The 16,077-nt window shown below is 40.0% G+C and overlaps 1 protein-coding gene across 2 annotated transcripts in view; it reads left to right on the top strand.

Moving 5' to 3' along the window:
• Positions 1-1,028: 1,028 nt before the first annotated feature.
• LOC148848635 (glutamate--cysteine ligase, chloroplastic-like) overlaps positions 1,029-16,077 on the top strand; it is a 28,460-nt gene continuing 13,411 nt past the window's right edge. For both annotated transcript variants that reach the window (XR_016100760.1, XM_088949784.1), the window contains exons 1-6: positions 1,029-1,376; positions 1,603-1,934; positions 8,220-8,370; positions 14,370-14,477; positions 15,190-15,282; positions 15,827-15,910. Coding sequence is in view for 1 of the 2 variants with exons in the window: in XM_088949784.1 (XP_088805910.1) it covers positions 1,609-1,934; positions 8,220-8,370; positions 14,370-14,477; positions 15,190-15,282; positions 15,827-15,910 (762 nt within the window). In the remaining variant the exon portion in view is untranslated. The remainder of the gene's footprint in view (positions 1,377-1,602; positions 1,935-8,219; positions 8,371-14,369; positions 14,478-15,189; positions 15,283-15,826; positions 15,911-16,077) is intronic.

The raw sequence follows: 16,077 nt of genomic DNA, 5'->3' as shown, positions 1-16,077 counted from the left end.
ATAGATATAGATATAGATATAGATCTATATTTTATATATCATTTTTACATGCTTACTCACATTCTTGTAATGGATCCAATGTAGATAGATGCTTGGATCGAATATGGTTTATGCTATATTTTAATTATATATACCGGATATGGATCAGACGTATGAATCCATTCTGGTTCAGAATCTGAATTTGATAGGCGGTGAGACCTAGAACCTTTTGGATCAGGACAGGAATTTACTAGTCACAAATTCTTCCTATATCTCTACCCATGAGATATTATAGCTGCACATTCGGAATATCTCCCTTATATTCATGGGGAGATGTTTCCAATGCACGATGGTGATTTTTTATGAATAGGGATGTAGAAACAATTTATGGGTAGCAGATACGAGTGCAGAATTCTCTTGGCTCCTAGGAGCACACATAATATCTTATTAATGATTTCTTGTAAAGTTGAAACTTGTGCTAAACTTGGTAGTATATCCACATGCATGATGCAACACATGGTCCATGGGCAAGCGGCTGGGATCTTCTTCTACGCAACTCACTCAACCAGCAGAAACGGTGTAAACGAAGAGATTGGAACAAAAGGAATCGGCAGAAATGTTTTAGAAAGTTTGTCCAGATTGTTAGCATCCAACGTGCCTTGGAACTTGTGTATTTCTTGAGGCAGCAGCTCTCTCGAGTAATCAGTAATGTTTTGGAACGGTCTCGAGGCTCTAGGAACGGGACCGAAAATTGACGGTCCAGTTAGGACCGGCATAACGGGGCCCTGATCTTTGGGCTATGTAATTGTAGACCTAGACCTTTCCGGTGAGACTGTGATTCTGTGAGAGTGACAAACGATCTGTATATGCCCAACACCTCAGCATTTCGATGCTATAACTTATTACTGTTGGGTTGGTATCAGAATCCAACAACCAACATGTTTATGGCAGGTGGTGGTGGGGTGGGGGAGATTGTCAAATCCGTAATCTCGATTCTAATCTAATGCTGGAAAGTGACATCTCAAGAGCGACACTCCCTTGGATCAAACGGGGTGTTGATACACATTATCTTTATCCTGTAGTCTTAAAGCGAGCTCGCCTTTTTGAGTTTTTGTGCCCTGAAAGTGCTGGGATCACGAAAAAGAAAGAGAATATTAGTCCGGCGGTGCTATTTATTCGGTACTTTTTTGATCTAGCGTTCAGCAGCAGCCGTCCTTCCTTTCTTTTTTGGCTTCAATAGAGCTACTACTTGCGTTCTCTGGCTTTCTTTCTTTCTTTCATTCTGTCATCTACAACTTCTTCAATCCCCAGAGATCGGGCAAGAGTGAGCAGGCGAGCAAGCAAGCTCCTTCTATCAGAAATCCCCCTAGATTCTATCACTCGACACTCAAAGCCAGGTCACTCTCTCTCTCTCTCTCTCTCTCAAGCGTAGTTCGAGATTTTGATTACAAATGTTGTTGGTTAAGGGACGTGATTGTGTAGTTCTGGAACTGAAAAACAATTCATCTTTTTATTGGTCTCAACGTTTAAAATGGTACAAACAAGTATCTGAATTGACGAGTGGTGGCTGAATTTCGCCTTCTGCTAAGCGGTATGTGTGTTGTTGTATGCATGAATTTGTAGGGACACATGATGGCGCTTATTTCCCAGCCAAGTCCATCCAGCTACATTCGTTCTGAACATAATGTCGCCGGCAACATGGGAGATAGGATTGTCTCGAGGGGTAAAGCATATAAAATGAAGGCAGGCTGGACTGGTTCTTCTTCCTTGTTATGGAGTGCCGAGAAAGTGCCACGAATTTCGCATTTGGATGGTTTGAGGGGCAAACGTAGATATCGGACAATTGTTGCTGCAAGCCCCCCTACAGATGATGCTGTAATTGTTACAGAACCGTTGACTAAAAAGGACCTTGCAGGATACCTTGCCTCTGGTTGTAAGGCGAAGGAGAATTGGAGGTACATGCCAGTAGACTATAATGATCTCTCTTGGCAATCTATTTTACTTCAAGCATGTTGCTTTTGCCGAATCCAAATAGTTGCAGTAAGGATCCGATAAGAGTTGGCGATTAAATTTTATAAATATATCATTAGCTGATTTATCACTCAGTTAAAACAAAAGAAAAACATATTCGGCTTAGTATTTATTGGGTATCTAAGGTCAATCAATCCTGTTATTTTCTCTTCGTTAGGGTTTGAATAGCTCTCAGATGCTTCTTCTAGTCGGCTAGTTTGTAATTTTGCATTGAATATTTTTGAACTGTCATTATCAGTATCACCTTTCAAACCACATCTTGTTTGCCAAGAAAATAGAAAACAGAAACCACATTCTCTTTAGACCATTCTTTCTTTGGTTTTGGATCACTGTATCACGACACTGATTACATCTCACATGATCTATACTAATGTGTGAGGTACTGCAGAAGGGGAGGGGCAGTTTTTTTGTGTTCAATTTCCAAAGCTTTCAATCTGTATCTCCTTCCATGTGACTACAATAGAATCAAAAGGTTTTGTAGGTCACCATAGACATAGGCAGATCTATGTATATGAGTTTGGGCAATTGCCCCCATTGATACTTAAAAAAAAATTATATTATATGAAAAAGTTTAATTTTTTCACAATTGCCCCCACTCAAATAAAATAACAGGGGGTCAATTTATTTATTTATTTTTCGTAATGAGTGAGGGGTCAAATAATGACACCCATGTCCCAAGGCCTACTTAAAATCTAAAACTGAAATGGTGAGAAGTGAAGTAACTCTTATACCCTCCTCATTTTGACCATCTATTCTCTTTTCAAGTTTAGGGTTGGAGGCTTGGAGTAAGGGTGCCAATGGCCTGGATATTAGTCCAACCTGACCTGGTCTAATATGAGTCCATTACAGATGGGCTAGGTCCAATCCAATCCAATAAATACTTTGGACCAATATGTCTAGACCAGTCCAATTCAATACGTCTTATTGGATTGTCCAACTTGTTCAAAGTGGTTTTAATTCGGATTGGATCCAATCCAAACCCAATCCGTTGGCCCCTCTACTTTTATCATCTGTCAATGGATTGGATATTGGTTTAACCCAACCTAGTACAATATAAATTCATTATAAATGAACTATGTCCAATCCATCTCCATCCAATAAACACTTTGGACCGTTCAGTCTGGACTAATCCAATTCGATATGTCTTATTGAACCGTCCAACCCATTCAAATTGATTTTGTTTCGGACGAGTCTAACCCAAACTCAGTCCACTAACACCCCTAGCTTGGAGCAAGTTGCTGGATTGTGGAGGAGGAAATTGGGGGTGGGGTCGAACTAGGTAGAGCACTTCCCTTCTATCTCTGTTCACTCTAACATTCTTGAAGGACGAAACACACTTGAGGGATCTCCCTCTTTGCATTTTGCAAATTACAGCCCCTAGCTTTCTATGCAAAATTGTCCTAACTGTTGTTGTGTTAGGAACAATGTTTTCTTTTTAGAAAAATCTAGGACAGAAAAGAAACAGTTTTAGGTGTGTTGAGTAAATTAGTTGACCCTACCCTAATAGGCCTCTTGTATATTAAAGAGAACTCATTAGAATATTTACAAAAGTGCCCTTATGGGGTTGAAAGAAAATAAGGGAAAAAATAAAACAATAAAGTTGATATATATAATGTACAACAAGGGCTATCCTAATATGATGTATCAAGTCTCTTAACGCTCCCCCTCAAATTGATGTGTGGGTATGAGTATCAGTTTGCCTACGAGGAAGAGATGTTGGGGACGAGACATAGCCTTTGTGAAGACTGAAGATGTCAACAATCTGCATATTGGAGGCTACATGAGGAAGAGTAATATACTCAACAAGAAACATGTCTCTAATAAAGTGACAATCTACTTCAATATGCTTAGTACTATTATGAAACATAGGATTTTATGCAATCTTGATGGTACTAGTATTATTCGCATAAAGGGGAATGGGTGTAGGAATGGGAGCACCAAGATCCATAAATAAAGATTGTAGCCAGACTAGTTCACTACACATAGAAGACATTGCCCCATACTTTGCTTTAGTAGAAGATTTGGAACCAATCTGTTGCTTCTTGCATTTCCAAGAGAGCAGAGAATCACCTAGAAACACACCACCTATTCTAGTCAGCATTTGCATACGCTTTCAACTGTATGGGTGAAGAGGAGGAGAAGAGACCCCGAGTAATTGTGCCACGAACATAACGAATGAACTGATGAACCGCAGTCAAGTGAGGTTGACAAGGAGCAGAGAGACAAACTGACTTACAACTTGAACATCATGAGAAATATTAGGTTAGGTCATAGTGAAATAAATAAGACCCCACAAGTTGTACTCTAGACGTGATAGAGGAGCCTATTCATCTATTCATAGAGTGTACTCTAGACGTGATAGACAACCAGAATTGTCGCCAGTAGTTGTGACTGGACCCACAACTTCGCAAGTAAGCCTGAAGATCTCTGTCTGTGTATTCGCCTCCTGAATCTGAGCAGAGAATACTCACATTTGACTTGAAACAAACTCGAACCATGGTGAGAAACAACTTGAATGTAGGAAACACTTTGATTTCTGCCATAGAAAGTAGATCTGCATGCATTTGGTGCAATCATCAATAAACAATTTAAAATACTTGTATCCCAAACGAGAAGGAATAGAAGCCGTCCAAACATCATTGTGTATAATCTCAAAGGGTGAAGTGGCATGCTCAGAAGTGTGGTAAAATGGTAGAACATGACTTTACTTAAGCAACAAGAAGTACAAGGCACATCAAAATTATGAATGGAAGGAATTTTATGGTTAATCAAACTGGAATCAAACAAAAACTTTAGCTTTTCAGTATATGGATGACCCAATTGTTTATGCCATATGTCCCAAGCATTATTTCTTTGACTTAAAAAAGAACTAGATGTAGATGAACTAAGATATGTCGAGGATGCTGCTGGTTGAGACTTTTGAACTCCAATGCAAGCAGGCGGCCCAACCTACACCCCTTCCCTTTCACCTTCCTAGTGTATTGGTCCTGGATCAAACAATGATCATGAGAAAAAGTAAGAACTTTACCCTCGTCAACAAGTTGACTAAAATGGACTAGATTAATAGTAAGGTTAGGAACTAAAATGGTCTTTGGAAGAGGGAAGGACTTAGTGGGTGAAAGCTTAAGGGACAAATTATTACTACGAATGATGTTTAATTTTTCACCATTGGTAGTAACAATGTGTTTATAGTGTGTCTCAGTAAGTTGGTTTGGCTGATTAGGATAGATTCTTGTCATATGAGTAGTAGCTCCATAATCAATAATCCAAACATGTGAAGGGGAGGAGCAATAACCAGAGAACTTACCATGTGAAGGCAATAGCAAAAAAGACAGAAGAAATAGTAGATAATATCAATTGCCGAATTGTCTACATCTATTGATTACAAAGGAATCACCTCTAATAGAAGAGTTACCCTTGGCCTAAGTGACCTCAGAAGACTGGCCCTTTGTTTCCTGATATGCATAGGGCTGACCTTTCCTTTGAGCATTCTTAGGTGGTTGAATAGGACAGTCTGGGATAATGTGACCATGTTGTTTGCAGTATGCACAAATGTTCTTCTTCTTACAATGAGATGCAACGTGGTGGAATCCTTTACATTTATAGCATTGAGTCTTGGAGAAATCTTTTGTAGTTTGTTTCTTATTTCCGTGTGCTATGAGGGTAGTGTCAGTTCCAAAATCTACTACTTTTCTATCCAGTATACTAGCTGTCAAGAGTCTAGTTTCTTCCCTCAGAAGTTCCCCCATTATTGAATCTAAATTTGGAAGAGTTCCCCCTAGTCCCCTACTCAAAATATTAGACCTAACTATTTCATACTCAGGTCTAAGCCTCATGAGAAATTGATTCATCTTTCATTTTTCAAAATGTTTCTAAAGATGTTGAACACACTTAGGAGGATTCGAAGGGTTCATATGTACTAATTCGTACTCTGCCCATAAGTCTAAATATCCGGCATAATACTCTTGTATCTTTTTGTCTCCTTGACAACAAGAAAATATTTCATATTCGATCTGAAATTGTCTAGACATATTTGACTGATGGTAAACTTTCTTTAGATAGGCATACATTTCATAGGCTGTTCGCATTCTTTGCATAGGTAGAGAAATATGGGTCTCTATAGAACCCGGTATCTAAAGACACCAGCTTTCCATTATCGAGCTTCAATTGCTGGTAAGCTTTGGATTCATATTCATCTGGTTTAGTAACTGTCATTCAGATAACTTTCCAAGCCTTTTCCCTCAACAAAGAAATCGAAGTGGAATTTCCACATGCTGTAATTTGTCCCATCAAATTTCACAGGGATAACATCAGCCTTTTCAGCCATCCTAATGAAATACCACAGTCCGGAAGAGTAACAACTATAAATTCAAAGCCAAAATAAGAACAAAACAGGGCTACCACCCAACCAAATCAGATTCAATCTGAGTAACAGTGATACAAATTGCCCAATAACACCCAAGAGATCAAAACTCAATTAGACAACGACCCAGACAAAGGTATTAACTGGTGACAGTCCAAGAAATACAGGTTTACTGGACTGTCAACAAAGGAAGAGAGCAGAACACCATTCAAATCTAATCCAATCCACAAACCAACTGTAGAAATACTTAAAACTGACCTGGGTGACACAGAATCTGGAGTTTCAAGTTGATTGGTGCAGCTGATAGAGAGAAAGAAAGGAATCTTTGATTCTAACTGCGATTTTCCAGAAAAATCCAGGAAACGTCATGCTGAACAGAACAGGTTTGTAGGACCTGCTTTGATACCATGTCAAATCCTAGTATGAGCAAGAAGAAACAGTTTTAGGGGTGTCGAGTAAATCAGTTGACCCACCCCAAAAGGCCTCTTGTATATTAAAGAGAACATATTAGAATATTTACAAAAGTGCCCTTATGGGGCTGAAAGAAAATAAAGGAAAAATAAAACAATAAAGCTGTGTGTTGCATAGGGCAATACGTTGGCTGAAGACTTTGGAAAATTTTCATCAATTCTCATATCGACTTTTGGAGAAACTGGTCAGCAGTAGTGAGGTGTTCTTCCTTTAAGAACAAGATAGTTACAAGGTGGTCTCCTCTGTTGAAGGCTGACTGAAGCTGAACTTTGATGGAAGTAGCTTGGGTAACCCAGGGTTATCTGGAATGGGGGCTGTTTTGAGGAATGAGATTGGAGAGATTGTTCTGCTTTACTTAGGTCCTTTAGGATTTGGAGATTCTATTAGGGCAGAGCTATTAGCTTCTGTACAAGGGGTGCAATTTGCATTACCAATTGGGGGTGGAGCATTTGATAATTGAAGGGGATTCCAAGGTGGTGGTGGGATGGTTGAAAAAATCCTGATGATGCTATATGGTGCTACAAGAATGAAATGAAGAAATTTAATTGGTTGACTAGGAATATGTTGGTTTCTATACAGTGGGTGGGGAGATCAGCAAATGCTTGTTTGACAAGGAATATGTTGGTTTCTATACAGTGGTTGGGGAGATCAGCAAATGCTATGCTGGTGTGTTAACCAAGCAAGGGGGTAAATAGGGAAGAATTGTTTTGGGCTCAGCTGTGATTTCTGTAATTTATTCCTAGTTTACTTGTAATCTTCTAGGAAGGGCTGCAGCTCACACCTCTCCATGGGATGTTGTACAAAATTACAATTCTAAATCAGCTTTGAATTAATAAAATGTTACTGTACAACAAGGGCTATCCTAATATGATGTACCAAGTCTCTTCACAGTGAGATGTATCTATTTTTCTTAAAATGTATGAGTGAAAATATCTTAATCTCAATTTTTTGTTTTAATTACTAAAATGTTATTGACTAAAGTTGATGCTATGATAATGCCTGCCCCCACTGTTCAAAAGTCTTGGATCTGCAACTGACCATAGAAGAGAATAAAACCATGTTTATAATCAAAGGATTCATGGCTCCCAATAGAGGTCTACCAGAGCAACTTTTCCAATAAGCCTCTCTAAAAGAACTACTGCAAGGTACTGAATTTGATTTACCAATGGAAGGAAAGGGATCACTGTAGTTCTGAGGTCTATTCTCTAATACTAGACAATGGATTTGAGTTTGATTGCAATGTTGGAGTTCTTAGCCTTTAAGTGACAAGGTGGTGCCCTGCCACCAAGTGTCACCTCACCGCCTTGATAACTATGATGAGACATTTATGTTTTGCTTCTGTTAAATCTTTAACTTGGATGGTTTGTTTTGGCAGGATAGGTACAGAACATGAAAAGTTTGGTTTTGAGATTGGAACTTTACATCCTATAAAATATGAACAAATAAAGGACTTGCTCAATGGTCTTGCTGAGAGATTTGACTGGGATAAAATAATGGAAGGAGACAACATTATTGGACTTAAGCAGGTGAAAGCACTTCCTCTTCTATTGTCAGTATTCAATGTCTTTTCTCAAACCTTTTCATTAATTCTCACTTTTCAAGAGTTGGAATTCATAGTTTTGAGGACTAATAATGCTTCTGATTTGTCCCATACTTTTTTGAGTTAGCATATGAAATAGGTTTAAAGTTTCAATTGGGCAGATCATGTAACTTGATTGCCTGTTTGTTGGTTGATGCATTGTCTTGAAAAGAATAATTACTAAGAGTAGAAGATCAAGACTGCAATCAGTCTTGAACCCTAATAGATTTTAGGTTAAGAAAATCAAAAGAAAAGTGAGAGGAAGGAGAAGGAAGACAAGAGAAACAGGAGAACACAAGGGTTTGAAAGGAGGGACAGATTCTAACACATCTGCCGCCGCCACTCTCTTAGTATTTATAGGTTATGTTCAGTACATAGAGAAAATGACAGATCTGCCCTTAGTACTTACATGACAAATAAAGTAAATAAAAACTGAAATAACAAATTGACCCCAACTGACACTACTATGACTGAAACAAATAATTACACATGCTGTCCTACGAACACAGTGGGGACCACTGCTGTGGGGCCCACACCAGTGTTCTTTACACTCCCCCTCAAGTTGGGAGTAGATATTTATCATTCCCAACTTGGATAGGTCTGCCTCTAACTTCTTCCTTAGTATAGCCTTGGTGAGGATATCCGCGAGCTGCATATTAGATGTGATATACAGGAGACACACTTCTTGTGATGTGGCCCTCTCTCGCACAAAATGTCGATCAACTTCGATATGTTTAGTTCTGTCATGCTGCACTGGGTTGTGGGCTATATTAATAGCTGTCTGATTATCACAATACAACATCAAGAGCTTTTCATAGTCAATACCTAACTCTTCAAGTAGTGGTCTCAGCCATAAGATTTCAACCACTCCGTTAGCCATTGACTTGTATTCCGCTTCAACACTAGAGCGGGAAACAACACTCTACTTCTTACTCCTCCAAGAGACAGGGTTACCTCCCACAAGGGCACAATATCCAGAGGTAGACATTCTGTCATCAACACTCCCAGCCCAATCGGCATCTGTATAGACTTCCACCCTCATGTGATTATTGTTCTTGAGTAATATACCTCTACCCGGGCATCTCTTCAAGTATGCTAATATTCTCTCTACCGCAAGGAGATGAGAAGTTGTAGGGGAATGCATGTACTGGCTAACAACACTAACTGCACAACTGATATCTGGCCGACTGATGCAGAGATATAGGAGCTTTCCAACCAACCGTTGGAACATAACTTTGTCTTCAAGAGGCTCCCTGCCCTCTGCACTAATCTTGTGATTCTGTTCAATGGGTGTATCAGCAGGCTTAACACCTAACTTTCCAGTTTCCGCCAACAGATCTAGAACATATTTTCTCTGGGAGATAAAAATCCCCTGTTTAGATCTAGCAACCTCAATACCCAAGAAATACCGTAGTGCACCAAGATCATTTCCTGTCACCACAATATCATCAACATATACTGCAAGTAGTGTCAGAGAGGACTCCACCCTCTTGATGACCAGTGTATGATCTGACTGGGCCTATACATAACTGAACTTTCCAAGGGCTAATCTGAACCTATCAAACCAGACTCTAGGTGACTACTTCAAAGCATACAATGCCTTGTTCAGTCGGCAAACCTTCTTACCTTTCTCTGTATCATAGAATCTAGGAGGCAACTGCGTGTAGACTTCTTCATGTAAGTCTCCATTCAGAAAGGCATTTTTAACATCCATCTGGAACAAGGGCCAAGAATGATTTGCTGCAAGGGATAATAGAACTCGAATGGTGGTCATCTTAGCTACTGGGGCAAAGGTCTCCAAGTAGTTTATACCATAAGTCTGGGTGAATCCCTTTGCGCCGGGCTTTGTACCTTTCAATAGAGCCATCAACATTATGCTTCACAGTGAATACTCATCTACATCCAACCGGTTTCTTTCCTTTTGGTAGGTCAACCAGTGCCCAAGTATTATTCTTCAATAGGGCATCCATTTCGACTTGCATTGCAATCTTTCTATTCTGGAACTGATAAGGCTTCTTGCATTGTTCTTGGAATAGGGTCATTGGCAATGGAAGTGAGATAGGACTGGTAAGAGGGAGATAGGCAATCATAGAATAAGTGGCAACAATGGAAGGTGTCTCAATAGGCTCTGGATCTAGAGCCGCAGAAGGAACTAGAATTGGCCGGGACTGCCGATGACTAGGATCAACTTGCCTACATCGCCTGTGATAGACTCTCAACTCCTGATCCCTCTGACCACCCTCACCACTACAACCTTCATCACCTAGTGGAATAGGTAAAGGAACAACCCCACTCCCACTGCGCTCCCCCTGAGGAAAGAGACTCAAAATCCCACTCTCACTACTCTCCCCCTGAGGAGAAACCCTAGGATAATAGGGTGTCTCCTCAAAGAAGGTGACATCCATGGAGACAAACCTTTTCCCTGAAACCGGATCATAGTAGCAATAACCCTTTTGAGTTTGTGCATAACTGAGGAAAATGCATTTGGAGGCCTTAGGTTCAAACTTGAAATGATGAGGCCCGAGAAGCTGAACGAAACAGGTACAACCAAAGGTTTTAAGGGGAACAATGAACAAATCCTCGTCTGGGTATAAAAGGGAAAAAGGGGTTTTCATATCAAGAACCCGAGAAGGAACCCGATTAATGAGATATACTGCCGTGAGGATAACATCACCCCCGAAGCGAATAGGTACATTGGAGGTAAACATAATGCTTCTAGCCACCTCCAAGATGTGCCTATTCTTCCTTTCGGCAACGCCGTTCTGTTGCGGTGTATGAGGGCAAGTGCTCCGGTGAATAACTCCATGGCTGAGAAGGTAGGAGGTCAATGGCTTAGCAAAGTATTCCTTTGCATTATCAGATCTAAGGACTTTGATTTTGGCCCCAAATTGAGTGAGAATCATCTGATGGATGTTTTGGGTCATAGTAGGAACCTCATCCTGAGAACGCATAAGATAGACCCAAGAAAAGCGGCTATGGTCATCAACAAACAGTATAAAGTATCTGTGCCCACCCATAGAAGAGATGTGATATGGCCCCCAAACATCAGTATGCACAGTATCAAAAGAAGAATTACTCATTTTATTACTCAAAGAATAAGAAGTTCTACAATGTTTGGCAAACTCACAACTCTCACACCTCAACTTTGATAACTCAACAGACTCAAATAAAGCAAGAAACAAACTCTTCAAGGACCTGAAAGGCAAATGGCCTAATCGATTATGCCAAAGCATAACCGGACTCACAGACTGAGAAACAAAAGACTTCTTATCCACTGACTCCACCTAACGAGAACTCTCTCCAAGCAGATAGATCCCATTCGTCTCACGGCCAGTACCAATCACCTTCCTCATCTCCAAGCCCTAAAAAACACATCGGTCAGGGAAAAAAGTTACTGAACAGTTCATATGTTTGGTAATACTACTGACTGAAAGTAGGTTAGTATCAAGCTTAGGAACATGCAAAACAGAAGATAAAGAGATAGTATCCGATAACTTGATGTCACCCTTGCCTGAAATGGGAACAAGAGAGCCATCAACAATGGATGCTCTATCTCGGCCAGAGGACAAGTGATAAGAAGTGAACAATGATGGCAAGCTAGTCATATGGTTGGATGCACCTGAATCTATTGTCCAACAGTGGTCAGTATTACCTGGAGCTGAAGCATGGTAAGCTGAGGCTCGAGTACCTGAATGTGCAAACGCAGATGTGGCAGGAGCTGATGGTGACTGAGATGGCTGAGCTGAACTCCGAACTTCCTTTTCCAACTGTATGAGGGGGCAGCCCAAACCGCGGCTAAGGTCTCTAGGGATGTGCCTGATGAGGATGCTGAATCAGTGTTCATAGCCACATGAGCATTACCCTTCTTATTTCTCAGTTTTGCTGGGACCAAATGAGGATGTAGCTTCCAACAAGTATCTTTTGTGTGCTTGGGTTTCTTGCAATGTTCACATACCTGGTCCCGTTTATCTTCCTTCTTCCGGTCCCTTTCTGGTTCACCCCTTGACTTAGGTTTAACAACTGTCAGGGCTGGGGAAGGGGGCTGAGGCTGCATCATGACTTTCCTCTTGGTCTCTTCACTATGCACCAATGAGTATGCTTGAGAGAGGGTCACACTATCTCTGGTTAGTATCTGTTGCTGCACAATGTCATATTCTGAATTCAAGCCATCCAGAAACTCAAACACCCTATTTGTCTCGACTTGCTTTCTGTGAGTCTGTGCATCTTTGGGACTCTTCCACTCAAGGGTCTCTAGATGGTCAATCTCATGCCACAAAGACTTCATGGTAGAGAAGTAGACAGAAACTGGCTTTTCTCCTTGTTTAAGGCTATTCACCTCACACTTCAGTTCATAGGCTCTGGCAACATTAAGGGGTTGGGAATAGGTTTCTTTCACAACATCCCATATCTCCTTGGTTGTCTTTGTCCACAAGTAATTTCGGCTGATATGTGGCTGCATAGAATTACACAGCCATGCCATAACCAAATAGTTCCCTTGAACCCACTTGGTGTACGTTGGGTCCTCCTTGGAAGGTTCTTTCACATCTCCCAAGAGGTAACCCATTTTTTCCCTTCCCCCAATAGCCATCATGGCTGATTGAGCCCACTCCAAGTAATTTGACCCATCAAATCTTACAGTTGTAATCTGAAACCCAGTTTCAGATACACTACCATAACTACTGTTCCCAAAACTACTTTTTCCCTGATTTTTAAACTCCATCTTTGGTCAAGAATCAGTAGCTACAAACTGTTAGAGCCATTACACCAGAAAATTGCACTTGGACAGTCGATCACAACCAGAAAACAGTATGAAATCAATGCAGGTCTGATATGAAACCAATCTGTAATCACGGTATATGCATGAACTAGTGCAGGCCTGATCTGAAACCAATTGGCAATCACAGTATATGCATGAAACCAATACAAATCTGATCTGAAATCAATCGGCAATCACAGTACCAAGCAGTCTGTCAAGTTTTTTTATCCCCTAGAAGAGCTCGAAGCCAAAAATAGGTCTGCAACCAGCTTAGAGAGCAATCTGAGATGCAGGAGCAGAATTAGGGTTACGATCGTAGGTCTGAAATAAGTGCTCAGCCGCACTTTCCAAGCAGTCTGTACAGTTAGGACCTGTCGTGGGGTCAATATGAAACCCTAAAACTGATCACCTCTGAGAGAAGATAAAGAGGGTTCGGTCCAACAGTCAAACCCTAGATTAGAGAGAAAAACCTTAAAGCAGTTCGGCCTCTCCTTCTAGATAGGTCCAACCTATCTCGATTGATAGCAGTCTCTGGAAACTAAATAAAACTTACTTAAAGAATGCTGTTCACTGCCTTCCAGGGTTACCTGAACCCTAGCCTTCGCTGCTTCTTCCTGATTACCAACTCTCTGCAAGCCGCAACAAGTCCTCAACAGCTGCGAAACTCTCCTGGTAATCTCCAAGAATCAACCGATGAATACTTCTTCATAAGCTTCCAGCCCTAGCTGGTCCTCATGTGGTCGGCTGGACTAGACACACATGAGAAGCCCTAGATAGGCTCTGATACCAAGTAGAAGATCAAGACTGCAATCAGTCTTGAACCCTAATAGATTTTAGGTTAAGAAAATCAAAAGAAAAGTGAGAGGAAGGAGAAGGAAGAGAAGAGAAACAGCAGAACACAAGGGTTTGGAAGGAGGGACAGATTCTAACACATCTGCCGCCGCTACTCTCTTAGTATTTATAGGTTATGTTCAGTACATAGAGAAAAGGACAGATCTGCCCTTAGTACTTACATGACAAATAAAGTAAATAAAAACTGAAATAACAAACTGACCCCAACTGACACTACTATGACTGAAACAAATAATTACACATGCTGTCCTACGAACACAGTGGGGACCACTGCTGTGGAGCCCACATCAGTGTTCTCTACACTAAGAAATTAGGTTTTTCTTTTTTATGGTGAACAGGGGAAGCAAAGCATATCACTGGAGCCTGGTGGTCAATTTGAGCTTAGTGGTGCACCCCTTGAAACATTACATCAAACCTGTGCAGAAGTTAATTCACACCTTTATCAGGTATGTCTCAATTATTTTATTTGCCATCGATTTCTCCATACTGATGATAAAACAGGCCCTGTGTTTCTTTCAACTTATTGTTTGATGTTTCCATTAAGTGGTTTGTGGTGATTTGAGTGTTCAGTTTGGTTATTTTCCTTTATAATTAAAAGAAGAAATGGTGTTTCTGTGGATAGTTAATACTCATGGATACTTCATACTCATTTTCTTTTCCCTTAAGAAATGTAATCACAGACGTTAAATTTAATAAACTACATGTGCAATTAAATATTCTTCAGCTGTTGCATTTCTTTGTCATAAGTGCTAATATTCGGTATGACGTAGCTGGTTGCTTGGTGTTCTCATCTTGCTTAGCATCTGACATTGTGAACTAACCTAAGGTCCTAGGTTCATTCATAGGTAGAGAAAATGGCCCTAAAGGGCAAAGTAGATGAAAAATCGAAGAGAGTCCACCCGTCTAGCATTTCTTTTGCCCTTTCCCAATTTACTTAGATTGAATTAGAACTTTTTTTTTTTTTGTTGAGAAACACAATTCAGATGATATTCTGTTCTTTCTCAGGAAAATGTCCTATGGATTTTTTTTTGTACTTTTCCTTGTTTTTTTTTCTTTGATTAATGGAAATATATTTCTATTGATCTTCAAATTTCCAAGGAAAATGCCCTATATTGTTTGAACTTCTATTCATTATTTCTATATTCTACTGTTCAACAGGTAAAAGCTGTTGCAGAGGAGTTGGGAATTGGGTTTTTAGGGATTGGTTTCCAGCCCAAATGGGGGCTGAAAGATATACCTATAATGCCAAAGGTATTATTTTGCATGCCCACTTGCTTTTATGTCATGGGAAAACATTCATATTAACACATTTGTTTTTTTTAGAAGTTACGGCAATAAGGGAAATACCCCAAGGATAGAGTGTGTTTTCCTTTGTTCTTTTTTTCCCCTGATTAAGCCATTTTCTTGAGCAAAGTATACTTTTATTCTCTCTGTCTCTTTGTTTTTGTGTGTGTATAATTACCGCACACTTACTCAGGTCAGTCCTTGGCTTGTATCTCTTGTTCTTCTCTCCTCAATAGAATGTTGTCCCATTGCTGAAAAAAAAATTGGATGTATTTCAACTGGCTGCAAGACCAGTTGAGTATGCTGGTTCAGTAGTATAATCTGGTTTTGATCAATGCCCACAACCATCAGAGGAACCTTACTCTCTAGTTCATTCATCTAATTGGATAGTTTGGTCTGGGTATAAAACATTGAATTAGTGTTATTATTTCATTTATTTATTTATTTTACTTATACTCTCTCGGATTAACTTCTTTTATTTGTTTCGTTTTGACAAAATATTTTGGCTCAGGGAAGGTATGAGATTATGAGGAAATACATGCCCAAAGTTGGCTCTCTGGGACTTGATATGATGTTTAGGACATGTACTGTTCAGGTGAGATAACTATCACATGCATGGTGAATGGTGATCAGTTTTTTCCAACCTGGAATTTTAAATGCTTCCTTTCAGATGTTCTGTGAAGTCTTATATTTTCACAATTTCATTGGAAGATATCCATCCATTTTCATGATTTTTTTTTTCTTTTGATTGGTGAGGATTTA

Source organism: Nelumbo lutea, chromosome 6 (assembly GCF_056320005.1).
Source record: "Nelumbo lutea isolate HS-2025 chromosome 6, American lotus-T2T, whole genome shotgun sequence".
Lineage (NCBI taxonomy): Eukaryota > Viridiplantae > Streptophyta > Magnoliopsida > Proteales > Nelumbonaceae > Nelumbo > Nelumbo lutea.
Note: the sequence above shows the minus strand (reverse complement) of the source record. Positions and strands in the feature narration are given on the sequence as shown.